This window comes from Urocitellus parryii, chromosome 3 (assembly GCF_045843805.1).
Source record: "Urocitellus parryii isolate mUroPar1 chromosome 3, mUroPar1.hap1, whole genome shotgun sequence".
Taxonomy (NCBI): Eukaryota; Metazoa; Chordata; class Mammalia; order Rodentia; family Sciuridae; genus Urocitellus; species Urocitellus parryii.
The window spans coordinates 206,558,598-206,584,173 of NC_135533.1; the positions used below are offsets into that span (position 1 = coordinate 206,558,598).

Genomic DNA, 25,576 nt, shown 5'->3' on the forward strand with positions numbered 1-25,576 from the left:
TGGTGGGGGCATTCATGCTGCCTGAAGCCAGTTTTCAGGGTTTAGGATTTGGGGCCAAGAGGCTTCAACAGTGGATCAGAGAAGTGTGTCACAGTTGCTCTGTGACCTTGGGCAAGTTGCCCAACCTGGGTAAAGTAGGGCAGTAACAATACCCATTCATCACTTCTCTTGAGGATTCAGGGAGCTAGTGTGTTTGCAAAGTGCTCAGTGGAACCTCAGGGAAAAGTAACTGTTAGGATCTTTGCTTAAAAATCCTTCTAAGGGGGTTTTATATGATCTCATTTTATAAATGGGAAAGATGGGTTTGGAGGGGTGGTGGATTCTATGTGTATTTAAAATTTCCATATTTTATTTATTATTTTTTTCCTTTAACCTTTAAGAAATTATATTAAAATATAATTTATTTTGATTACTGAAATTTTTGGTGCTCCTTTAAGTTCTGTGCCTCAGGTGACTGTCTCACCTGAGTTACCTGCTGAGTGAATGGGGTTCAAAGGAAACAGCTTGCCCAGGTTCCCTCTGCATAGCTGGGATTCCAGTCCAGGGGGGACAAGCTCCAGTGCACAAACTCTTGGTTCTCAGGCTTCCCCAGAGCCTGGAGACATTGCTGGTGTTGATCAGAGTGACCTTGACCTGGACATCTCTGGGTTCTGCCCCTCCCCCATCCCAGGAGGAGACCCCGCTGTTCCTGGCTGCCCGGGAGGGCAGCTTCGAGGCTGCCAAGCTGCTGCTGGACCACTTTGCGAACCGGGAGATCACAGACCACCTGGACAGGCTGCCGCGGGATGTGGCCCAGGAGCGACTGCACCAGGACATCGTGCGGTTGCTGGACCAGCCCAGCGGGCCGCGCAGCCCCCCTGGTCCCCATGGCTTAGGGCCCCTGCTCTGCCCGCCTGGGGCCTTCCTCCCAGGCCTCAAGGCAGCACAATCTGGAGCCAAGAAGAGCAGGAGGCCCCCCGGGAAGGCAGGGCTGGGGCCGCAAGGGGCCCGGGGCAGGGGCAAGAAGCTGACTCTGGCCTGCCCGGGTCCCCTGGCCGAGAGCTCCGTCACGCTGTCGCCGGTGGACTCGTTGGACTCCCCACGGCCCTTCGGTGGGCCTCCTGCTTCCCCTGGAGGCTTCCCCCTTGAGGGTCCCTATGCAGCCGCCACAGCCACCGCAGTGTCCTTGGCACAGCTCGGTGGCACAGGCCGGGCAGGTCCCCTAGGGCGCCAGCCTCCTGGAGGCTGCGTGCTCAGCCTGGGTCTGCTGAACCCTGTGGCTGTCCCCCTCGACTGGGCCCGGCTGCCTCCACCAGCCCCCCCTGGGCCCTCATTCCTGCTGCCCCTTGCACCGGGACCCCAAATGCTCAACCCTGGGACCCCTGTCTCTCCCCAGGAGCGACCCCCGCCCTACCTGGCAGCCCCAGGACACGGCGAGGAATACCCAGCAGCAGGGGCCCACAGTAGCCCCCCAAAGGCTCGCTTTCTGCGTGTCCCCAGTGAACACCCCTACCTGACCCCATCCCCAGAGTCCCCTGAGCACTGGGCCAGCCCTTCTCCCCCCTCCCTCTCGGACTGGTCCGATTCCACACCCAGCCCTGCCACTGCCTCGGGGACCACTGCCACAGCTGCTGGGACCCTGCCTGCCCAGCCACACCCCTTGACTGTCCCCAGCTCCCTTGCTCAGGCTCAGACCCAGCTGGGGCCCCAGCCAGAAGTCACCCCTAAGAGGCAGGTGTTGGCCTGAAGCACGCCCAGTTCCTGGATCTTGGGGAGCTGGGGGGCATCCCCTCCTGACTCCTCCCTACTTTAGTTTTATTCATTCTCTCCTTGCTCTCCACCAGCCTCCTGCAGTCCTGCCTTGCCCTGGTCATCAGCCCAGGGCCTCAGTTTTCCTTTATTTATAATGGGTGGGGACTGACCTCCTACCCGCTCAGTCTTGTAACAAGTCTGGGACCTCCTCTTACCCCCTCTCTGCCCCCCAGTTTTCTCTTCCCTCCTCATTTTCTCACACTCTGACATGAGTGAATTATAATTTTTTCTTTTTTTTTTTTACATTTTGTATAGAAACAAATTCATTTAAACATACTTATTATTATTATTATTATTATTTTTTACAAAGTATATATATGGAGACACTCCCTCCCCCCTGCGAATCCCCCAGTGCCCCTGTGGGGCTGAGTCTGTGGGCCCATTCGGCCAAGCTGGATTCTGTGTACCGAGTACACAGGCACGACTGGGATCCCGTGTACTGAGTACACGACCCTGGTAGGTACCAAGTAGGCACCCTTGGGCGCACCCTCTGGGGCCAGGGGTCAGGGGAGACTTGGGAGCCTCCTCCCCACCCCTCTTCCCTCACTTCACTGCATTCCAGATGAGACTTGTCCTGTGGCCTTGCTGGGGAAGGGCCCTTCTGGCCTGAGCCCCCCTCCAGGCTCCCACCCTCCCAGAGTTTGGGCCATATCCCTTTGGGAACGGGGGCGGGGGCAGCTGGTGGAAAATAGGGGCCAGGGGAGATGTGTGCATTCTATCCTGTCTTCCCATAAATATGGGACTGCAGGCAGGAGAGAGGAGCTGCCTGGGTGGCACCTTCTCCTGATACTCCCCTGGCCCAGGCTCATGGCAGAATAAGAAGTATTTTTAGGCTATTTTTGTAATATGGCTTTTGTAGCTGAATTCAAGCCCTGCATTGTACAGCCCCACTTCCCTCACCGCCTAATAAAGGAATAGTTAACACTCAGTGTCATTGGTCTGTGTCTAGGAAAGGTGGGGAGTGGTGGTGGCCGGGCTCTTGTCTTTCCAGGGCTAAGGTGAGCTCCCATCTTGGGCTAAACCTATTTGGTTTCCTTGGCCACTCATGCTTTCATGCTTTCTCTTTTAGCAGGTGACTCCACTGATTGGATCAGGGGTGGTTGCCAGAATTAAGTTGAGCCAATCAGATTTCCGTGTTCAAGAACTTTTTTTCTTTAAAAACAAAGAAAAAAAATATATATATAAATATTTGTCTCTTTTTTAATACTTTAATTGGACACAATACCTTTCTTTATTTTTATGTGGTGCTGAGGATCGAACCCAGCGCCTTGCACGTGCTAGGCGAGCGCTCTACCGCTGAGCCACAACTCCAGCCCCTATTCAAGAACTTTCTATGATGGAGATGCTAAGTAAAACTGTCAGTTGGTGGTATTTTAAGGTCTCAGGTAGATTAAGAACTACTGGTTGCCATTCGAGGCAGTGGGTATTTCACACTCCTGTCCGCCATGGTGCTGGGAATGGAACCTAGGGCCTCAGGCATGCCAGGCAAGTGCTCTACCACTGAGCGACATCCCCTGCCTTTGTGCCATGGCTACTGATGAGCAGCCAGACAGCACCATGATGAAGGTAATGTGCCGGGAAAATCGGTTGAGCGCTAAATTGGCTCCCTAAGGCTGGAGGGAGTCTCAGATGCAGATACAGTATTGATTGCACTTAACTGAGCGTTCGTTCATTCCACTGAAATCAGCAGGTATATATTAATTGCTCTGTAAGTGCCAGATGCTGGTTCTGTATGACTCACCTTGACTTCATGCTGTGGAGTTCTGAAGATATCCCTGTGGACATGTAATAAAGACTCTGTTACATATACAGCTTCAGTGGGTTTCTTTTTTTTTTTCTTCCTCCTCCTTTCTCCCCTCCCTCCCTCCCTCTCTTTCTTCTTCTTTTCCTCTCCCTTCCCCCACTCTGAGCTACATCTCTAGCCCTTTTTATTTTTGCTTTGGCACAACTGGGATTATAGATATGCACTACTGTGCCCAGCTTGAGTGGGTTTCTGTTTCTTGCAACAAACTATGCTCCAAGACAAGTTGTGTTTAAGGCTCCCTAGGAAAGTGCTAGAGTTTGGATCGGAATGTCCCCAAAGGCCCAGGTGTTGAAGGCTTAGTCCCTACTCCATGGTACTATTGGGAGGTGGTGGAACCTTCAAGAGTGGGCCTAGTGGAGGAAAAGTGAGGTCATGGGCGTGCCCTGGAGGAGGATATGGGGACCCTGGCCTTTCCTGTATTTCTTTTCACTTCCTCACTGATTTTCTGAGGTATTTTGTAATAGGGATGGAGAGCTGACTGACACATCATGGAAAGTCAGTGGAATAGGATGTCCATAAATCCTCCCTGTCACTTGGAGTGCTCTTGGATGTCAGTGACACAAGAATCAATTGGTTTAAGCAAGAGAGAAGTTTACTAGGTCACATAAAGAAAAAGGGCCAGCTTTGGTGAAGTTTGACCCAGCAGCTCAAATGATGTCAACCAGGGCTGAGTTTCTTTTCATGCCTAGAGCTTTTCTCTTCCTCAGTTTTATCCCCAGGCTCCAGTCTCTCTTTTATACCCCACAACTCCAGCACTCTCTCTATGACAGCAAAATAAATGCCAGAGTCATAGACCATATTGCACTGTCCAAGGAAGAGTGGGGTTGATTTTTTCTATGGACCTCAATTGGGTCATGTATCCATCCTCTAATGTAGGGTCTTTTTCTTTCTTTTTAAAATGTTTATTCTTAAGTTTTAGGTGGACTCAATATCTTTATTTTACATTTATATGGTGCTGAGGATCGAACCCAGTGCCTTGTGCATGCTAGATGAGCACTCGACCACTGAGCCACAACCCCAGCCCCTAATGTAGGGTTTCTTAATTCAACAATATTGGCACTCGGGGCCAGATAATTCTTTGCTGTGGGAGCTGTCTCCACACATTGATAATTATTCACTGAGAGGCAGAATCAACCCCTGCAATGGGATATGGGGTGTGCTAATTTCTTTCTTTTGCAGTGCAGTGGAGGGAACCCAGGAGCTGGTATTTGCTAAACATATGCTGGACCACTGGCTACACCCCAGCCCCAGCCCCAGGCTATGCTAATTTCTTAATGAGTTTCTTAAAAGTCTGCTCTGTTACTGGGGGTGGGATACATTTAGAGGCAATCAGGTTTGCAAGATGAATTCTGCGGAAGCAACAAATTAACATTCACTCCACTTTCCCCTTCCTTTGGCTAAATAGAGATGCAACAGTCTTTTCTATTTTTTCCTATCAATTGAGTGCTCAATTGGCTCCCTAAGGCTGGAGGGAGTCTCAGATCAAATTGGATCAACTATCAAGTTGGTTTTATGTCCTGTTCATCTAACTGCTACCTATTTTTTTGGCTCCTACTGTAAGTCAAGTCCTGGGCAAGTTGTTGACAGTAAAATGATGGATGACACAAGCCCCCCCCCCCATCCCACCCGGGTCTCTACTCTGAGGAATTTAAGGCTAGTTAGGGAGGGTATAGGAGGTGCCCACTATGTTCCCTTAGAGTTCACCATTTTTAGTTCATGGCTGGAGGTGTCTGGCTGTAAATGCTTGAGATTTCTACCTGGAGACTTTCTTTTGTGTGATGTAGGAATAAACCTCGACGAATGAGAGATGGTTGGGAGTTGGTGGATACATACCTCAGCTTCCTCACCTTTCTCTCTGGGGGAAATTCTGAGGTAGGATCCAGTTTTTTGAAGGCTGCCCATTGGGATTGAGGTTCACTTACCCATGACAGCACCTGCTCTTCCTCATTTTGGAGCTCTCTGGAATGATCTCTCTATTCAGAATGTCTGACACTTGACTCCTTGGCTGGAGAGAAGCCCATCTTAGCTGTGTGTGTGAGTAGATACTTGGGAATGATAGCTAAAATACCTGTTGGGGCTTACGAAAGTCTGGGGGGCTGGGTGGTGGTTTAGCTGTAGGGAGCTCGCCTAGCACATGTGAGGCCCTAGGTTTGATCCTCAGCACCACATAAAAATAAATAAATAAAATAAAAGTATTGTGTCCAACTACAACTAAAAAAACATTAAAAATAATAAAAAAAAAGTCTGGGGACCCTTTTTTTTTTGAAGGCCACAGAAATGAAGAGATAATCACTCTCCTCAGTCTATTTTTCCATTGTATCTTTCAACCCTGGCTTTATGAAACAGGGCCTTGGAGAAGAGTGTCCCATAGAGGGAATCCACCTTTTGTACCAGGTAGAGCCAGCTTTACTTGTTAGCACTTGAGACTCCCAGGAATGGTCAGGGAGGGGTGCCAGGTGGAGAACTAGGAAGCCTGCCTGCCATCGTGGTTGGAAAAAATGAGCGAGTGGGACTCAAGGTTTCAGGTGATGTGACTTCATCAGTGCCCCACAGTTGGGATGGTTTGGGGACTTTGGATTTGATGTCCCGATTAGCTTTCTTTCTTTTTTTTTAAAAAATTTGTTCTAATTGTACATGACAGCAGAATGCATTTTGATTCATTGTACAGATATGGAGCACAACTTTTCATTTCTCTGATTGTACACAAGGTACAGTTGCACCATATGTACCTAGGGTAATGATGTCCCTCTAATTCCACCATCTTTCCTGCTCTCATGCCCCTTCCCTTCCCTCCCTCCCCTTTGCCCAATCAAAGTTCCTCCATTCTTTCCACAGCACTCCCCTCAGCATCTACTTATCAGAAAGATGATAAGATCCACTTATCATTTGGCTTGTGGTTTTGGGGGATTGGCTTACTTCACTTAGCATGACATTCTCCAACTCCATCTATTTACCTGCAATTGCCATAATTTTATTCTCTTTTAATGTAGAGTAATATTCGGTTAGAAACTCCAGTGGGCTTTTTCACTGTCAGGACAACAATGGAGCAGCTGAGTGGCTGCCCTTTGTCCTCCAGATCTCCCCTGCACCTTCTCCATTCTGTTCTGTGCCCCAGAGGATGACGGTGGAGGTGGTGGGAGACATCAAGTGACTCCTTTGCTCTCTGATGCCCACTTGGGACTGGCCAATGGGAGGCACAGGTGGGAGATTAGAGGACGAGAGGTATTCACTTATTTATCTTGACATGGAGTCTTGTTATTTGCTCAGGCTAGCCTCAAACTCCTTGGGTCAAGGGATCTTGCTGCTTTAGACCTGAGTAGTTGGCATTACAGGTGGACACCACTGTACCTGGCTTATGAAATGTATTTATGAAATATATTCATTTCTCTGGTTTGCAGCAGGGGAAATAAGCACACTAATCATTGATCTTCATTCAGCTACTTTCTCTGCATTGGGGTCATTTCCCCTCTTCTTGGCTCTTCTCAAAGCATGGTTCCATCCATTGCCTATTCCCTGACCAGGTCTCATTAATGTAGCATATTCTCTTTTAGTTTTTTGTCTATTCTTATCTATCAATCTTCACCATCATCAAACATATCTTTCTATATGACCATCATCAGCAGCATCAACCATTATCTTCTTTGTTTCTTTCTAATTTTCTATCTTCTTAATTTCTCATTTTTATTTTTTTTAAGTACTGAGGCCAGAACTCAGTAGTGCTCTATTACTGAGCTACATCCATAGCACTTTTTTTAAAAAATTTATTTTGAGACAGGGTCTTGCTAAATTTCCCAGGTGGGCCTCAAACTTATAATTCTCCTGCCTCAGCCTCTGAGTAGCTGGGATTATAGGTGTGTGCCACTGTACTCGGCTTCTCTATCTATCTATCCATCTATCCATCTCTCTCTCTTTCTTTCTCTCTCTCTCCATTCAACCATCACTTATCTATCATCTTTTTATCCATCTATTGATTTATAGTCTTTGATGCTTTTACGTTCTATCATTTATCAATTATCATTTATCATCTTTCTTTTTTTCTATATATTCATTCATTCATTTTTCTATATTATTTTATTGGTGCATTATAGTTGTACATAATAATGGGATTTGTTGTTACATATTCATATAGATACACAATATATAAGTATAATTTGGCCAGCATCACTTGATTTTGTTCAATTAGACATTTAATCTGCTGGGTTCAAAAAAGAGGTGATTTCATAATTACTTTTAAAAATCAAGACGCTCAGTCTCTGGAGCTTTAACCAAATGCCTGCTCCCATGATTATTGCAGAGTAAGCTGTACACAGGTTTGCTAAAAGTTCTACCCTGAAGGAAACAATCCTCTTAAAATTCAATGCTGCACAATATGAAATAATGCCATTAGTCTAAACCTTAGACTTCAGAGTCAGGTGGGAAACTCGGAACTGAAATGACTACGTTCTACCTCCGTGTCACACTCAGCCTAGAAATGCATCCACAGGAGGTGCATGGATGACTACTACATCATTGTCATGGCAAATCACGCTGCTTCTCAGGCACCCGTCATGCCAGAAGATCTCAAGAACAGAGAAAAAAGGAGCAAAGGAGATGTGTTCAGGCAAGTTGGTGTGGAGAAAGCCTCTTTCTCTCTCTTGTTTTTTTTTTTTTTTAAAGATAGAAAGACTTTCTTTGAGATAAAGATTAAGCAATCATCTGAAATGAGCCTCCTCATTTGATTTGAGAATCAGCAGAGAAAGTATTTTTTGAATTTAAGATTATCAGAAGTCCATATTGAAATAAAGAATTCCTACAAATTCTACTAACCATTGATGAATTTGATACTGCTTACAAGACAACAGGAATCTTTGCGACAACTGCCAACAAGATGTTTTGGGGAACAAGAATTTTATTACCAGACCAAAAATTGAAAACATGAGAAACTGTGTGGTTGTTAAGATATATCGAAAGTCAAAGCAAAATAACAGCTAGAATTCTTAAAAGCACTTTCCTTCTCAGCAGATCTCTTGGGTCCATCAAACACATGGGATGCGGGATTATTTCTTACTTTGTAAATGAGGGAAAATGCTTAGCTCTAAAATTGCAAGTTAACATTTTAGGGAAAAGAATATACCAGAACATGTATGCACACAGTGTTTTAGCCAGCTTTTTTGCTGCTGTGACTAAAAGCATAAATGTATTTAAAGGTTCACAGTTTCCGAGGTCTCAGTCCATAGGCTCCATTCCTCAGGGCTCCAGGTGAGGAAGGACATCATGGAGGAAGAGTGTGGTGGAGGGAAGCAGCTCACATGATGATCATAAAGCGTGGGGGGGACATTCCACTTACCAGGTGCAAAATATATATCCTAAAGGCACCCCCCGCCCCTGGGACCTACCTCCTCTAGCCACACCTTACCTGCTTTCAGGTTCCACTCAGTTAATCACATCAGGGGATTAATTCAGTGATTGGGTTAAGGCTTTCACAACTCAATCATTTCTCCTCTAAACCTTCATTTCTCCTCTTCATGAGCTTTTGGGGGACATCTCACATGTAAGCCATAACACACAGTCATTCCTTAATGTAGAACTCCAATCTCCTACACTTGACGTGGAGAGGTTAGCTTTAAACAGGTGTTTCTCCCTCGGGAAGGGGAAGGTTGGGGAAGGTGGAGCTGGAGCATGGTGGTTGGCTGTCAGGAAGCCATATGTAAATATAGAGGATCAATGTAGGGGCTAGCTCAAAGCTGTCCACACCATTTCCATATTAAAAATTAGTGCATTTGGGCTGGGGATATAGCTCAGTTGGTAGAGTACTTGTCTCACATGCATAAGGCCATGGGTTCGACCCCTGGCGCACGTACACTCACACACACACACACACACACACACACACACTCACACAAATCATCAGTGCATTCAGACAGGTCAGTCGGATCTGCCAGACTGTGGGTAACATTAAGACCACCCTCTATGCCCTTTGCCCTACTTCCTAGCTCCACAGATAAATGTTCTGAGCAAGATACCTTTCCAACAAAGACCAGGCTGTTTTGTTCAAGATGGAATATATCTTTTTGTTGTTGTTGTTTGTTTGTTTTGTTTAAAGGATTCTGTTTTGTTGTTTTGTTTTATTTTGGCTTTTAGAGCTAAGATATTGAGATGGGAGCAATTTGAAGAATTCAAATTGGACTCAGTTTTCTCATAAGTGCATGTAGCCATATAGCTACTACCAGAATCAAGTTTTCTTGTGTCTTTTTGTAGTCCATATCCTCCCAAATTCCTGGCTCTGGGTATCATGGGTCTACTGTCTGTCCCTATCATTTTGTCTAGAATTTCAAGTAAATGGAATCTTGTAGCAGTGGCTTTTAAATCTGGCTTTTGAGATTCATCTGTGTTGTTTCATGCAGCAGTTACCATATTATGCGTACCCCTTTTTATTGCAGAAAATGGCATGTGTGATGTGTTGTACAAATATACCACAATTTCCTTACCCATTTGTTAGCTGAAGGATATTTTGGCAACTTCCTATTTGGGGTATTATGAATAAAGTTGCTGTAAAAATGCAAGTTGTTGTGTGGACACACATTTTTATTTTTCTTAGGAGGTGGCTGGGTTTCATAGTGAGAGCATATTAACTTTATAAGACACTGTCAAACTTGTTTCCGTTTGTGACAGGTCGTGCTACATTCCCATGGGCAATTACAATGTGTGAGAATTATAGCAGCTCCACATCTTTATTAAAACTTGGTATAGTCAGTATGCTAAACTTCAGCTATTCTAGTGTTTTTAAAAATTATTTATTTATTTATTTGTTTGTTTGTTTGTTTTGAAGTACTGGGGATCAAACCTGAGGCCTTGCAGGTGCTAGGCAGGTGTTCTATAACTGGGCTAAACTCAGAGCCCCTATATTAGTGATATTCTTCTATATTTTATGTTGTGTGTTTAGTAGTTCCTCCATTTTGTTGCGGAGTAATATTCCATATACCTTTGTTTGATGATTGAAGGACATTTTTAGTCATTGAAGGGTTGTTTCCAGTTCCTAATGGTTATGAATGGTGCTATTAAAATGTTGGGTTTTTTTGTGTGTGTGGTATTGAGGATTGAACCTGGCGCCTTCCACATGCTAGGCAAGTGTTCTACCACTGAGCTATATCCCCAACCCTCTTTATTTTTCAGTTTGAGACAGGCTCTTGTGAAGTTACTTAGGGCCTTGTTAAGTTGCTGAGGCTCCCTTGAACTTGTGATCCTCCTGCTTCAGCCTCCCGAGTTCCTGGGATTCCAGGCATCCACTAACCACACCAGGCATAGCATACTTGGGTTTAAATTACTTTTAATATTTTCTTCTTAAAAAATGGTATGCTCTATCACTGAGCTACATCTCAGTGCCTTTTTAAATTTTTAATTTTGAGAGCAGGTCTCACAAAGTTACCCTCGCTGGCCTTGAATTCGCAATCCTCTTGCCTTAGCCTCCCAAGTAGCTAGGATTACAGTGTGCACCACCACACCCAGCTCCGCTTCCCTTTTAATTGTAACTTTTGTCTTTAAATCACATCTATCTTCCTGCATTTTACCATATGCAATTAAAAGTAGTCACACAACTCCTTCAATATTTTCTTAGATATTTCTTTCACCTGATATCATAGTTCCTTGCACTTAAAATTTGCCTTCCACAAAAACCCTTGATTTTGTATATAATGTAGCCAAGTTCTTTTTCAATTTATATAATGTACTTTACTCCAGTTTCCAATAATATTTACCTCATTTTATTCTGAGAACTCATCTCAGGTACATCTTTCTATCAATATCATGATCATGGCCACTTAAGTAATCTCTAAGAAGATTCAGACCGGCCCTGCATTTCTTTCTTTCTCCTTTTTTTTTTTTTTTTTTTTTTTGTGTGTGTGTGTGTGGAGTGGGTACTGAGGATGAACTCAGAAGCTCTCCACCAACTGAGCACATCCCCAGCCCTATTTTGTATTTTTATTTAGAGACAGGTCTCACTGAGTAGCTTAGTGCCTCACTTTTGCTGAGACTGGCTTTGAACTCAGGATCCTCTTGTCTCAGCCTCCCCAGCTGCTGAAATTATGGGAGTGTGTCACTGTACCCGGCTCCTGCCCTGCACTTCTTCCAGTCTCTACTCATCACCTAGTTCCAAAGCCACTTCCACATTTTCAAGTATTCTTTATAACAAGAATCCAACTTGTGGTGCTGATTTTCTGACTTAGCTTGTGTGTGTTTCCTGGTGCTGAGAATTGAACTCTGGGCTTTGTGCATGCCAGGCAAGAACTCTTCCTCTGAGCTATGCCCCAGTCCCTGTGTTCACCTCTGTTGTGCTGCTACAGTATGATACAACATCTTGGGTAATTTCTAAAGGAGAGATTTTTTTTTTTTAATTTCTTTTTTTTTTTCCCTGGAGGCTGGGAGGTCCAAGAAGCCATATCTGGCCAGGGCTGTGGTTTCACCATCCCATGGCAGAAGGTAGAAAGGCAGGAGAGCATTAGAGACAGGGAGGGGTCTGAGACCACTCCAAGGGTCACTTATCTACTTCCCCAATGTTGACGTTAATCCACTCAAAAGATTAGAACACTCACGACCTTATCCTCGCTTCTAGTTCCCACCTCTCACACTTGTTGCTTTGAGAATGAAGATCCCACCACGTGGGGCTGGGGAGGTGGCTCCGTGGTCGAGCGCTTGCCACTATGCACAAGGCTGTGGGGCCTGTCGCAGCACTGGAGAAGAAAAATTAAAAAATACAAACGCGTCAATCTTTACGAGGATTATGAAAGTCAGTCCTGTTTTCCAGGTGGGGGATCTGGGTCTCAGGAGGGGCACCCGTTAATGAGAACCTAGACCCTCGTGAACAGTGCGCAAAGCCAGTCCTCATCTTGAAAGCCCGCCGCTGCGCGCCAGGCTCCTCTTCAGCGCCACCCTCACCTCCTTGTTGCGCAGAGTGTACACCACGGGGTTGAGCAGCGGCGTCACCACCGTGTAGAACACAGCCACCAGGCGGTCCCGGGCGGGGTTCGCCCCAGAGTCGGGCCGCAGGTAGATGATGGAGGCGCAGCCAAAATGCACCACGACCACCGTGAGGTGCGCGGCGCAGGTGGAGAAGGCTCTGCGCCGGCCCGCGGCCGAGCGGATCCGCAGGATGGCCGCCACGATGAAGGCGTAGGACAGGAGGATGAGGAGGAAGGAGAAGAGCACCACCAGCACGCTCAGGAAGAAGATGCCCAGCGCCCTGTGCGCACTGTCTGCGCAGCTGAGCTGCAGCACCGGGGCGATGTCGCAGAAGAAGTGCTCCACGCGGCCTCCGCGGCAGAAGGGCGAGGAGAAGATCATGCAGGTCTCGATCAAGGCCACCGAGAACCCAGAGCAGAAAACCAAGGCTCCCAGGCAGAGGCAAATGGTGGGTCTCATGATCACCGAGTAGCGCAGGGGATGACAGATGGCCACGTACCGGTCGTAACCCATCAGGGTAAGGAGGAAGCAGTTGTTGCATCCAAGGACCAGGAAGAAGAACATCTGAGCCCGACAGCCCGAGATGGAGATGGCCTGGCTCTCCATCAGCAGGTGGGCCAGCATGTTGGGGATGGTGACCAGCGTGTAACAGGTCTCAGAGAGGGACAGCACCGCCAGGAAGCGGTACATGGGTGTGTGGAGCGTTCGATCCACATGGATGATGGTGATGATGGTGACGTTGCCACTGAGGGTGACCAGGTAGGTGAGGAGGAACAACGCGAAGAGTGTGGTCCTCAGGTGCGGAAGGTTGGAGAATCCCACCAGCACGAACTCTGTCACTAGCCATGTCCCATTTCCCCTCTGCTTCTCGGGAGCCTGGGAAGAGAGGACAGTAAATGCACTAAGTAAGCAGTAAGTAGAGGAGTCTGCTTGGCCTCAGGTCTACTGGGGTAGCAGAGTCATCCCTGTTTATAAGGATTCAAGAGTAAGAGTGAATAGTTTCTGCGCATAGTGGTGCATGCTTGAAATTCCAGTGACTTGGGAGGCTGAGACAGGAGACTCTCAAGTTCCAGGCCAGCCTCACAGCTTAGCAAGTCCCTCTAGGGGGAAAAAAGGTAAATAGTTCATGTGGGAGTCATCCAACAAACCAGAAAAGAGAAGTGGAAGGGAGACAAGCAGTGGTATCAAGGAAATGACCTCTTGGGGCAAGTGGAATCTAAGGTGACCTGTGGCTCCTGAGAAGGTTGAGGAACACACAGCTCACTGTTAGCCCACCCGAGGGGTGAGGGGCGAGGGGGTTCATGCATGATCCCCACCTCCCCTTAGTCATTGGTTGAATGTTTCTCCCAGCTGATGTTCATTTCCAAGGAGGTCATTGTGTTAAATGAAATAAGCCAGGCACAGAAGGGGAAATGCTACCTGATTTCTCTCATATGTGGAGCTAAAACAATTGAATTCATACAAGCTGAGACTAAAGCTGGGTGCAGTAATGCACAGCTATAATCCCAGTGACTTGAGAAGCCAGGGCAAGGGAATTGCAAGTTCAAGGCCAGCTCAGCAATTTACCAAAACCATGTTACAAAACAAAACAACAACAACAACAACAAAAAAGGGCTGGGCATGAAGTTCAGAGGCAGAGCACCCCTGGGATCAATCCCCAGTACCCGGGGGTGGAGGATGAGAGGTTGAGGCGGCACAGAGGCTAGAATGGTGGTTGCCAGAGATGGGGAGAGTTTTGGGGAGATGTTGTTCAATGAGTGCAAATTTCATTAGGAGGAACAGTTTGAGGAGATCTATTGTACAAGGTGGCCACAGTAGTCTTACAAACCCTTGAGACTGAATTGTGTGTTCTCACCACAAAAATGATAGCCACGTAAGGTAGTGCATTTGTTAATCGGCTGAATTTGGCCATTCCACATTGTATATCTATTTCAAAACATCATGATGTACACAATAAATTTATGCATTTTTACTTGTCAATTGAAATATATATATATATTTTTTAAATTTTTATTTATGTATTTATTTTTTAAGAGTAAACTGGCTTTCGGAGCTCAGTTCTGTCTCTACATCCTTTGAGACGGGGAAGGGATTGGATATTTGTGCCATCTAGTGGCCTTGGGAGTAATCTGCAAACCCAGTGACCCTTATAGGGAGAGAAAAAAATTAAATGACTGTGCACCTTAAAATATTCATCACAGCAGTCGGATGCTGGATTTTAAATTATGACTTAACTTTTTGAAAAATTAGTTGACATTTTCACTTTGGAAACATAAGTTTTAAATTTTAGTTCTGAAGAACTAAAGTGAGTAAAACAACTAAAAATGTGAAGGAGCCTCTAGATATTCTGGTTATGAAGAAAAGGCAAATGAGGATTGTGGAAGAACTTCACAGGAGAAAAGACAGTTAAAGAGGGATGCCCATTTTTCCTGAAGAGAGCAGAACCAGGAAGCAGGAAGCAGGCAGCCAGGTGGATCTAGCACTGGTGGGTAATTATTTTCAGCCAGGGCTGGAGAATGACTATTCTGGCTTTGTGGGCTGCCCAATCTTTGTTTCAGCTCGGTCACTAAGTGTACAGGCAGCCATACTATGTTATGGAAATGAGTTTCAATCAAGCTTTATTTTTATGAAAAGTCAGGGAGCTGAATTTGGCAGTCATACTGTGCTAAGCCCCAATCTAGCACAAGTAAACAGGGACATTAAACTTAGGAGGAACTTCAGTCAGATTCTCTGAGGAATTCATGTAATGAAAAACTCCAAAGCCTGACTTTTAAAAAAAATTTTGAGATGAGGGCCTCATTATGTTGCCCAGGCTGACCTCTAACTCCTGTGCTCCAGTGATCCACTTTGCCTCAGCCTCTTGAATAGCTTGTACCATGGGTCCATGCCTGGCTCAAAGACTGATTTTAAAGGTTTTAAACTTTATTTTCCAATACTGGGGATCAAATCCAGGGCCTCATGCATGCTGGGCCAGTTGCCTACCAATGAGCCATATCCTCAACATTTTTTTTTTGGGGGTGGTACCAGGATTGAACTAAGGTGCACTCAACCACTGAGCCACATCCCCAGTCCTATTTTGTATTTTATTTAGAAACAGGGTCTCACTGAGTTGCTTAGCGCCTCGCTTTTGCTGAGGCTGGCTTTGAACTCTGGATCCTCCTGCCTCCTGAGCCGCTGAGATTATAGGCCCAGCTCTCCTCAACATTTTTAGTTTTGTATTTGCTCACTTGCCCAGGCTGGCCTCAAACTTGTGATCCTCCTGTCTCAGCCTCCCAAGTAGCTGGGATTACAGGTGTGTACACCACCACAACTGGCATAAATCTTCAGATAATAAAGGCAGTGATACTAAAACCAAAACAAATACACAAAACTGAATAAACAGAACACATAAACAAACAAACAAAAACACCCAGGGTCACTCTCCACATTTGCAGAGTTCAAATGAAGGCCCATATGCCATGGGACTGAATATTTAAAGCTAAAAATAAAGCTAGTCCAGTGCACTTGTAGTCCCAGCTACTTGGGAGGCTATGACAGGAAGATTGATTGATCCCAGGAGTTTGAGGTTAGCCTGGCAACATAAGTGAGACCTGGTCTCAAAATTGATCAATCAATCAGTCAAACAATCTCATATGAAACATGTTTGAACTCCCTACATTGAAAAACATTTTTATAATAACCAAATGCCAGATTCAAATATGGAGTTCCTGGTCTCTTCAGAGATCCACAGCAGAAGACGGTGGTGGTATGGGAAGCACCCTGAGCCTGTTTCTGACCCATGGCCTCTCCCCTTCTCTTTCCACCCCAGACTCCAGCCAGCACTCCAGGGGCCTCACATGTACCGTTCAGGCAACTACAGGATGCATCCTCCAGCAGCAGCCACTCCCTGGCCACATCCAGGGCACACACACCAGCAGTGTGGGCCACGGCAGAGGGATGGACCCAAGCAAGGGGTGCACTCTCAGACCTGATGGTGGCTGGCAGCCACCTAAGCATGGAATTGCGGGGTTCTATGCAGCATTGACTACACAGGCGTGCAAGCTCAAGGTCAACACATACTCTTGGCTTTGTGGAAACTGTGTACCTTGGGGTGGGATAGGACAGAAGAGAGTCAGAGTTGAGTGCCTAGAAGCATCTCTAGCAGGGCAGAGGCCCCTGCTGCCCAAGGCTAACAGTAGGCAAGTGGAAAATGCAAACGTTCGATACCATTTGGAGGAAAGATATTTAGTTTTGTGATAATCAAAGAAATGCAAGTTGAAGCAAGATAGCTTGTTCTGGGGCTGTGGTTGTAGCTCAGGGGTAGAGCGGTTGCCTAGCATGTGTGAGGCACTGGGTTTGATTTTCAGCATCACATAAAAATAAATAAATAAAATGAAGGTACTGTGTTCATCTACAACTAAATTTTTAAAAAATATTTTTTTGGAGTTGTAGATGGGCAGAATGCCTTTATTTATTTATTTATTTATTGAGAGAGAATTTTTAATATTCATTTTTTTTTTTTTAGTTTTGAGCAGACACCACATCTTTGTTTGTATGTGGTGCTGAGGATCGAACCTGGGCCGCACGCATGCCAGGTGAGCGAGCTACCTCTTGAGCCACATCCCCAGCCCTAAAATTTTTTTTTTTTAAAAGATAGCTTGTTCTTCAGAATTAAACCTAAGGGTTATTATAGGACCCAGTATCACCACTCCTCAGTATAGACCAAAAAAAAAAAACAATTGAAGACAGTTTTTTGAACAAGAACTTCCACACAGATGTTTATAGCAGCACCACTCACAAGCACCTCGCTGGTAGAAATGACCCAAATGTCCATCAGCTGGTGAATGGATAAGCAAATGGGCGATCCTAAAATGAAGTATGATCATTTCCATAAAACCATAATGTTCTAATACCTGTCACAACTCAACAGAAATGAGATGCTCCGTGAGAGAAGCAGGACACCAAAAGCCACATATTGCATGATGACTTCATGTGCAAGTTATATATGGGGACCTTTGGGAGTCAGGAGGATTTTCAACAGCCGAGTGGTGCTTCTTGGAGAATCAGGACCAGGCTGATGGGGTCTGAGCTTTTCGTTGTCATATAGGAAAGGGATGCTTTATGTATTCTCGCAGCCTCCCTTCAGGAATCAATCAGCCCCGCTCGAGCATCTTAAAGCAGGGGATTGAGTAGAAAAGCTCCTTCGGTACATACTCCTACATCACGTAGGCGTGAACTCTACTACAATATTCCAGGCTTCACTTGCTCCCCTTCAGGGATGGGGAGGTCACTCCCTGGGAAAACAACCCCATGACATAAAGCAGAAATCCTGTGCTCAGCAGAAACCTCCAGTAACGGGCAAGTTTGGGCTCTGCGATCAGACAGGCCTGGGTATGAATACTGGTGCCTTCTGGAACTCGGTGCAGTCTGAGTTTGAACAGTTGCCTCTGCCCCTGTGAGCCCCATCTGTGAGAGCAGAGATTGATCCTGTGAAATCAGACAATATTCAGGAAGATGCCCTGAAAAGTGAATCATCATCATCATCATCATCATCATCATCATCATCATCATCATTTTGCAGTCCTGGGGTAGAGCTAACAGCAGTCTTCCACTGAATTATACCCCCAGCTCTCTTTATCTATCTATTTTTTATTTTGAGACAGTCTCACTATTTTACTCAGGCTGGTATTGAACTTTCAGCGCTCCTGATTTCCTAGTGGCTGGGATACAGGTGCTATGAATTTTTTTTTTTTTTGCTCTCTGACAAAAAAAATAATAGATAATAGAAGAATAATAGAAGAATAATAATATAAGAATAGCTGGGCTTTTAATTTTCTTCTTTGCACCGCTGGAGAAGCAGGGAATAGAAGGAATGATTTGTTCCTATCTCTCAGTCACGGCACCAGGATTTGAACCCATGTGTCTGGCTGCTGTGTCTCTGGCAGCTGCGCTCTCGGGGCTGTGAGTCTCGCAGGCTCATCAGTCACTCTACGCACCGCACATGCTCATTGAGCATCGGCTCTGTGCCAGGTGCTGCGCTGTGCACGGAACACACAGCAGGGAACTACACAGGCAGAGATGGCAGTCCTAGAGGAGGACTGGATCTAACAGAGAGAGTCGGCAATGAGTCGCAACCATCGGGAAAGTAAGATGTAGAGTAGGAGAGAGGTAAGGGAAAGGAAGAGGAAGGAGTGAAGGGATGAAAGGGAATATTTGGAAATTTAACCCTCAGTCTGTACAATTTTTCTTCTTCCCACCATGACATTTTTCGACCTCATTTCTAACCTGGGGATGGACCAGGGAGGTTCTGTAGCTGTGCAAAGACCCCACATTCACACCTAAAGGAAACAGAAAGTTAATGGGGAGGCTATGTGGGGCATTCCCGTTGGAGGTACCAGCCTGTGCAAAGGCCCAGTGGCTGGACAGGTGCAGCCAGGAGAACACACAGGTAGATAAAATGAGTGAGAGGAGGGAGGCAAGAGCAGGCAGGTGACAGAAGAATGTGGTGAAAGGTCTTGAGGGCCGCAGGGATGACTGTGGCGTTGACTGAGCAGAAGGATCCTGAGTCAGGGGCCCTTTGCCAGGGGTCAGCGGAGGTCTCTGTTCATCTCAGGGGGAGCTGGAGAGGGGATGCACTCATTCTGGGAACCCAAAGGGGTACAAGGTGCCCCTCTCTAGTCTCACCTTGGAGGTGGCATCTGTTTCAGCCACTGCCGCCCGCCCCCCCTCCGGGGAGACAAGGAAGGAAGAAGAGGGGAACTGCAGAGGCTGAGGACTTGCGAGGCTGAGTCTGCCTCAACACGTCTGGAGTCCTCCGTCCAGTCCTTGCACTGGGGAGACTGTTAGTCCAGAGGACACGAAGAGCAGTTCTGGCTTCCAAAGCACCCACTGACAGATCCTCGGGACAGCTGCCCGCCTGGCGGGTGAGTTCCCAGTGAGCTGCTGAGTTCAGGAGCCTGGCCCATGCCACCTCCCTGGTGCCAGCTAGAGGGGCCCAGGTGTGCTTCCTAAGACCTAGAGGAGCCCCAAAGAAGAAGAAAGTGACATGAGGGGCTCGAGCCCTTCTTTTCTTCTTCTTCTTCTTCATCATCTCGGATTGAACCCATGGGCAAGCAACACCGAGCCACATCCCCAGCCTTTTTTTTTTTTCTTTTCGACTTTTAATTTTGAGATCGGGTTTAGCTAAGTGGCTGAGGCTGACTTTGAACTTGCATCCTCCTGCCTCCGGCTCCCGAGGATTACAACTGTGCACCCAGATGGAGTCCTCCCTTTTCCACTTCGTATCAGGAAGCCCCCCAAAGCCAGGAGCCCCTTCCAGCTCCTCGATCCTTCACCCTACACGATTCTTCCAGTGTGTGTGTGTGCGTGTGTGTGTGTGTGTGAGAGAGAGAGACAGACAGACAGACAGACAGAGAGACAGACTGGGGTGGAATGGAGTGGGGAATGTGTGTGCCCAGGACTGTGCACATGTATTTCTGTCCTGAAGCTCCAGGGTCCAACAGGCTCTAACCACACCGTAACACCGCGCCACCTGTTGCGGACTTGTCACCTGGGTGCCAGGGCAGTGGGTGATCTTGGAGAGGTCGCCTTTGGCTTTCCTCAGATACTCCGCCTTCCTTCCTGGCCAGATCTCATATATTCCTGCACCGGACATGCTGTGCACTTCAAAAACCAGAATTGAACACCTTTCCCGCAATCTCCCTCCAAATCAGTCACTGCCCTGTGGTTTGGGGTGAATATTCTGACCCTCTGCACTGTCACTCTCCCCACACTCAGTTTTGAATCTCAGCCCTAAGGCCCAGGTTGGGCCAAGGTGGCTTCTCCAGCCCTGAGGTCACACTCACCATAGCGCGGGAAGGCTCACCCTGTCCCTGCCAGCATCCCTCTGCCTGAGAAGGGAGGGCCTGAGGATCCTCGTCCTGATATCGTGGGGGTCTCTGGAGCTGCCACCCCAGGGGACCCTCAAGTCACTAACAAGTCCCCCAGAGCCAGGCTGTCGGTGCCTGAGGGCTTTTGGGCTCTGGAGACTGGAGACCCCAGGGCCTGCTTCCTCAGCACCCAGCCCCTGAAGGCTCAGAGAGGGGAAGGACTAATTGGCACTTCCCCTTGTGATGGCAGTCACACGTGCACGCTCAGCCATCAATGCTCCTGGTCCCCAGGAGTGTCCAACCTGAGCTGGGCAAGCCTGCTTCCTCAAGGAAATGCAGCCCCAGGCCCTGCTGGCCCTGGGAGGAAGAAGTGGATGCTTCAGATCATGACACAGACGCTGCCCAGGCCCTTTCTCCCTGTGGGCAAGGGACTCCACCCCACTGCTGGCCTCCGGAAGGGCACAGAACCTTCACGGGGGCGGGGTGGGGGTGAGGAGCTGACAGGAGCCTGCAGGCAGTGTGGGGCAGGTTTGGTGAAGGCCCATCTCCTGTCCAGTCTCTGATCTTAGGAAGAGACCCGGTTTTCCCTCCAGTTGTGGCTTGTTCCTAGGTGCTGGTTTTGCAGCTCGGAGTCCTCTTCTCTCCCTCTTTTGTTGAGTGTTTATCTCATGAAAGTCTTGGATCTTATTAAATTCTTTTTCTATGTCTTTTTAGACGACCATGTGTTTTTGTCCTTTATTTTGTCAATGCAGCGTGCTCTATTGATTGATTTTTGAGTGTTGAATGGTCCTGTGTTCCTGGGATAAATCCCACTAGGTCACCGTGTATAATCTGTTTTTCTTTCTTTCTTTTTTTTTGGGGGGGGGGTGGGAGGAGTACTGGGATTGAACTCAGGGGCACTCAACTTCTGAGCCCCATCCCCAGCCCTATTTTGTATTGTATTTAGAGACAGAGTTTCACTGAGTTGCTTAGGGCCTCACTTTTTGGGGAGGCTGGCTTTGAACTCGCGATCCTCCTGCCTCAGCCTCTGGAGCTGCTGGAATTACAGGCGTGCGCCACCATCCTGGGCTATAATCTGTTTTATATGATGCTCAGCTTGACTTCCTGGTGTTTGGGGAGGATGTTTTGCATCCATATGAATAAGAGATCTTGGTCTAGAGTTTTCTTTCTTATGATACCTTTGGTTGTCATGAGAAAAGAGATGTCTTCAGAAGGGGGTCCAGAGGGATTCCTAGAGAAGAGGGGACTCTACTCTGGACTAGTGGGGTCCTTGACATACTGCATGAATCAGAATCTCAGCACACACCAGTGGGGTCCTGAGGTTTATTTAGGAAAGCAAGGAACACACATTCAAGGGAGAATGTGGGCCACCTCAAGAGTGAGAGATGTTTTTGGGGGTCCTGGGCCTTCTTTGAAAGGAAACTTGGGGAGGGGTGGGCATGGGAGGTGAGGATGAGCCCAGTCTGATCATTCTCAGGATCCATGACCTGATCAGTAGGTAATGATGGAAAAACCCCTTAAATTATAGGTTTCTTAAAACATCCTATCTCTCTTTACTTAATCTATTTATGGGTGAGCTAATTAACGGTGTATAGGTAACTTTTGTAAATGGGTGAATTTATGGTATCTTTAAGATTTACAAGTTTTGCAGAGTTTGGGAGTGATGGGTCTGGGAGAGAGGCTGGCTTGGATGCAGAACCTCAGATTAAAATTGTATTTCCTTGTTCTTCCTTTCTACCCCGTGTGTGTGCGTGTGCGTTGCTGGGAACTGAACCCAGGGCCTCATGCACGTCAGGCCAGCACTCGACCACTGAGCCCCATTCCCAGTGCCTCTATTTAATTTTTTAAATCCTACCTCAGGGTTTTGATACCAGGGTGATACTATACTGGCCTCATAGAGTGAGTGGGAACATGATCTCTCCTCTTCTATTTTTAAGGAGATGTTGTGAAGGATTGGTGTTAATTCTTCTTTAAATCTTTGGTGAGAAATCAACCAGTGGTGCTATCTGGTCCTGGGTTTTCCTTTGGTGGGAATTTTTGTATTACCAATTTTAAAAATTGTTAGGGGTCTGAGCTACGCTCAGTGGCCTATGCCTGTAATCTCAGCAACTGGGGAGGCTGAGGCAGGAGGATTGCAAGTTTGAGGCCAACCATAGCAACTTAGTGAGACCTTGTTTCAAAATACATAAATAAATAAACAATAAATAAATAAATAAATAAATAAATAAATAAGGGCCAGGGATATGGCTCAGTGGCTTGTCTTTCAGTTTAATCTCCAGTACCCCCCAAAATTAAAAATATAAATAAATTAATAAACATTTTAAGTCTATTTGGATTTCTGCCCCTTTCTTCTTGAGTCAGTTTTGTCCATTTCATCTACCTTATCTAATATTTTGGTGTGCAATTGCTTTACTTATTGTGTTTTTTTGTTTGTTTGTTGAGAAGGGGGTCTCACTACATTGCCCAGGCTGGCCTTCCACTCCTGGGCTCACGCGGTCCTCCATCTCAGCCTCCTGAGCAGCTGCCTGCCTGGTGTGCAGTTGATTCCAGCACTCCATCGTAGGCCCTTTTTATTTCTAGAGATCAGCAGTAATGATCCTCTTTCATTTCTGGTTTTCAAAAATTGAGTCTTCTCTGTTTTCTTGCTAGATAGAGCTTTGTCAATTTTGCTGATCTTTTAAAATAAGTTGTTTCCAATTATTTTCTTTATTGCTTTTCTGTTGGTGTTTTGTTAATTTGCACTTTAATTTTTATTTTTTACATTTTCTGCCTTTGTGTGTGTGTGTGTGTGTGTGTGTGTGTGTGTGTGTGTGTGTGTGTGTGATAGTAAGGATTGAACCCAGGGGCACTCCACCAATGAGCTACATCCCCAGCTGGTTTAAATTTTATTTTGAGATAGGGTCTCCCTAAGTTGCTATCTTTCTGACTCAGCCTCCCCAGTAGATGGGATTATAGGCATGTGTCATCATGTCCAGCCCAAATAATGTTTTATTATCCACCCTCCTAAAGTATGCCTTTTAATTGGAGAGTTTAATCTATTTATATTACGGTCATTGCTGATAAGTTAGGAGTTGTGTTCAGCATTTTGCTATTTGTTTTCTGAGTATCATTTCCTGCCTTCAGTTCTTCCATTATATCTTCCTTGGTGTCATATAGGTATTTTCCAGTGTACTATTTTAATTCTCTTGTCATTTCTTTATTATTATCCTTGTTTTGTTATAAGGTATTGAACCCAGGGGTGCTTAACCCTTCAGCCACATCCTCAGCCTTTTTTTTTTTTTTTTGTATTTTATTTAGATACAGGGTCTTTCTGAGTTGCTTAGGGCCTTGCTATGTTGCTGAGGCTGGCTTTGAACTCTCAACCCTCTTGCCTCATCCTCCAGAGCTTCTAGGATTACAGACGTGCCACGGTGCCCAGTTTATCATGTATTTTTGAGTCGTTGTCTTAGTGATTACTCTGGAGATAACAACAAGCCTCTTAATTGATAAAAGTTTAGTTTAGATTAATGCCAACTTAATATCAACAGGTGTGTGTGTGTGTGTGTGTAATATTTCAGGCAGGCATTCGAAAAAGCAAAGGTAATAATTCCAGCTGAAGCAGCTTGCATTTCTCCCCCAACGTGTGAAGTGAAACATCTTGAACACAGCAGATGCCCTACATATTCCTCCTCACTTTCACACATCGGGATGGGATGGGGGCCACTTGGGAGGCTGGGCCTTTTGTAGCCAGCTGCAGGTTGCCTTTGGCCTCACCATCACCAGGGTGCACAGCGGTACTCTGCTGTGGGGTGCGTTGCCCAGTACTGTTTAGATACAACCACTCAGTAAATTCCATGAGACACTCTTTTTGTTAGTTCTGCCCAACTGCAAGACTATGGAAGTGTTTTGAGCACATCTAAGGCCCATGTTTAGCAGGTAGGTTAAACAGATTTGGAGAGCCCTGGTGTGGAAGTGGCATTTAAACCACGTGATTGCACTGATGAGGTGACTGGACTTGGTGGTGCTCAGATGAAAGGGACAAACTGTGTGGAGCAGGTACTGTCACTCCCCTGCCCTTCTCCTCTTGTTCTGCCCACTTTGGTGCACATTACCCTGCCCTCCAATGCCCAGTGCCTGCGTCTATGTGGCTGAGGACTTTCTATGGACACCAAAGCTTACTCTGTTCAACGTGCAGCAGGCCAGGAGCACTGGGGTACAACCGTCCCCGGGAGCATTCCAAATCTCTGACATGATTGACGTTTTCAGACCTCGACCTTCTTACCCCTCTGGGCTTCCTGGAGGGGGTAATGCTACAGATGTGTCTTTCAGGACAAGCAGGAGTTTGTCAGAAGACTAGGAAAAGGGTGTGTGCATGTATGAATATGGAGCAACAAATTCCATCATAAAAGTGTGGAAAAAAAAATAAAACAGGACAGAAGCAAAATGGTGTTAAAGAGCATGGAAATCTCCGAGGAAGGTCAACCACTTGGGCTGGTGACTTATTTCCTACTTATCTCCTTAGTGTTAGTCTATGCTCGGGTGAGGGGCATTTTGCGGACTGGAAATATTGGCAATATTTGGAATTAGAGAGGGCAGCAGGGGCCAAGGGTCTTGGATGTGCAGATGGGCAATCTCAAACTGTACTTTGAGAGCATGGGGAGCTATGGAAGGTTCCCGAGTAGTGGGGGACACAGCCAGAGCCCCGAGTTCAGGTGGTAGGTGCCGAGGAGGAGCTGGAGGAAGCTCTGGCGGGGCTGCTGTTGCAACAGAGCAGAGCTGCAGGCTGGAGAGAGCGGGGAGACACATGGTGAGAAGAAAGATGGGGTGACTGCTAAGGTCTGAGCAGAGGGCGGGGCCTGGGAGACTGAGTGTCCAGGCCACGTGAAGGCTGGGCAGTCCGCGACATGATTTGAAGCATCCTCTTCTTCCTCCCAGGGACAGCAGGGCCTGGGGCTGCATTTCCTTGAGGAAGCAGGCTTGCCCAGCTCAGGGTGGACACTCCTGGGGACCAGGAGCATTGATGGCTGAGCGTGCACGTGTGACTGCCATCACAAGGGGAAGTGCCAATTAGTCCTTCCCCTCTCTGAGCCTTCAGGGGCTGGGTGCTGAGGAAGCAGGCCCTGGGGTCTCCAGTCTCCAGAGCCCAAAAGCCCTCAGGCACCGACAGCCTGGCTCTGGGGGGCTTGTTAGTGACTTGAGGGTCCCCTGGGGTGGCAGCTCC

The 25,576-nt window shown here is 46.8% G+C and overlaps 2 protein-coding genes across 2 annotated transcripts in view; one reads left to right on the top strand and one right to left on the bottom strand.

Moving 5' to 3' along the window:
* The window catches only part of Notch3 (notch receptor 3), a 36,054-nt gene extending 33,202 nt beyond the window's left edge, over window positions 1-2,852 (top strand). The window contains exon 33 of the mRNA XM_026389838.2: window positions 671-2,852. Within this exon, the coding sequence (XP_026245623.2) occupies window positions 671-1,726 (1,056 nt within the window). The 3' untranslated portion in view covers window positions 1,727-2,852. The remainder of the gene's footprint in view (window positions 1-670) is intronic.
* A 9,599-nt stretch (window positions 2,853-12,451) lies between these two features.
* Window positions 12,452-22,934, bottom strand: LOC113183574 (olfactory receptor 10T2-like). The gene is made up of 2 exons (XM_077796488.1): window positions 22,869-22,934; window positions 12,452-13,405 (listed from the first exon to the last, which is right to left on the bottom strand). Exons 1-2 carry the CDS (start codon window positions 22,932-22,934, stop codon window positions 12,452-12,454), a joined length of 1,020 nt encoding a protein of 339 aa, XP_077652614.1.
* Window positions 22,935-25,576: the final 2,642 nt, after the last annotated feature.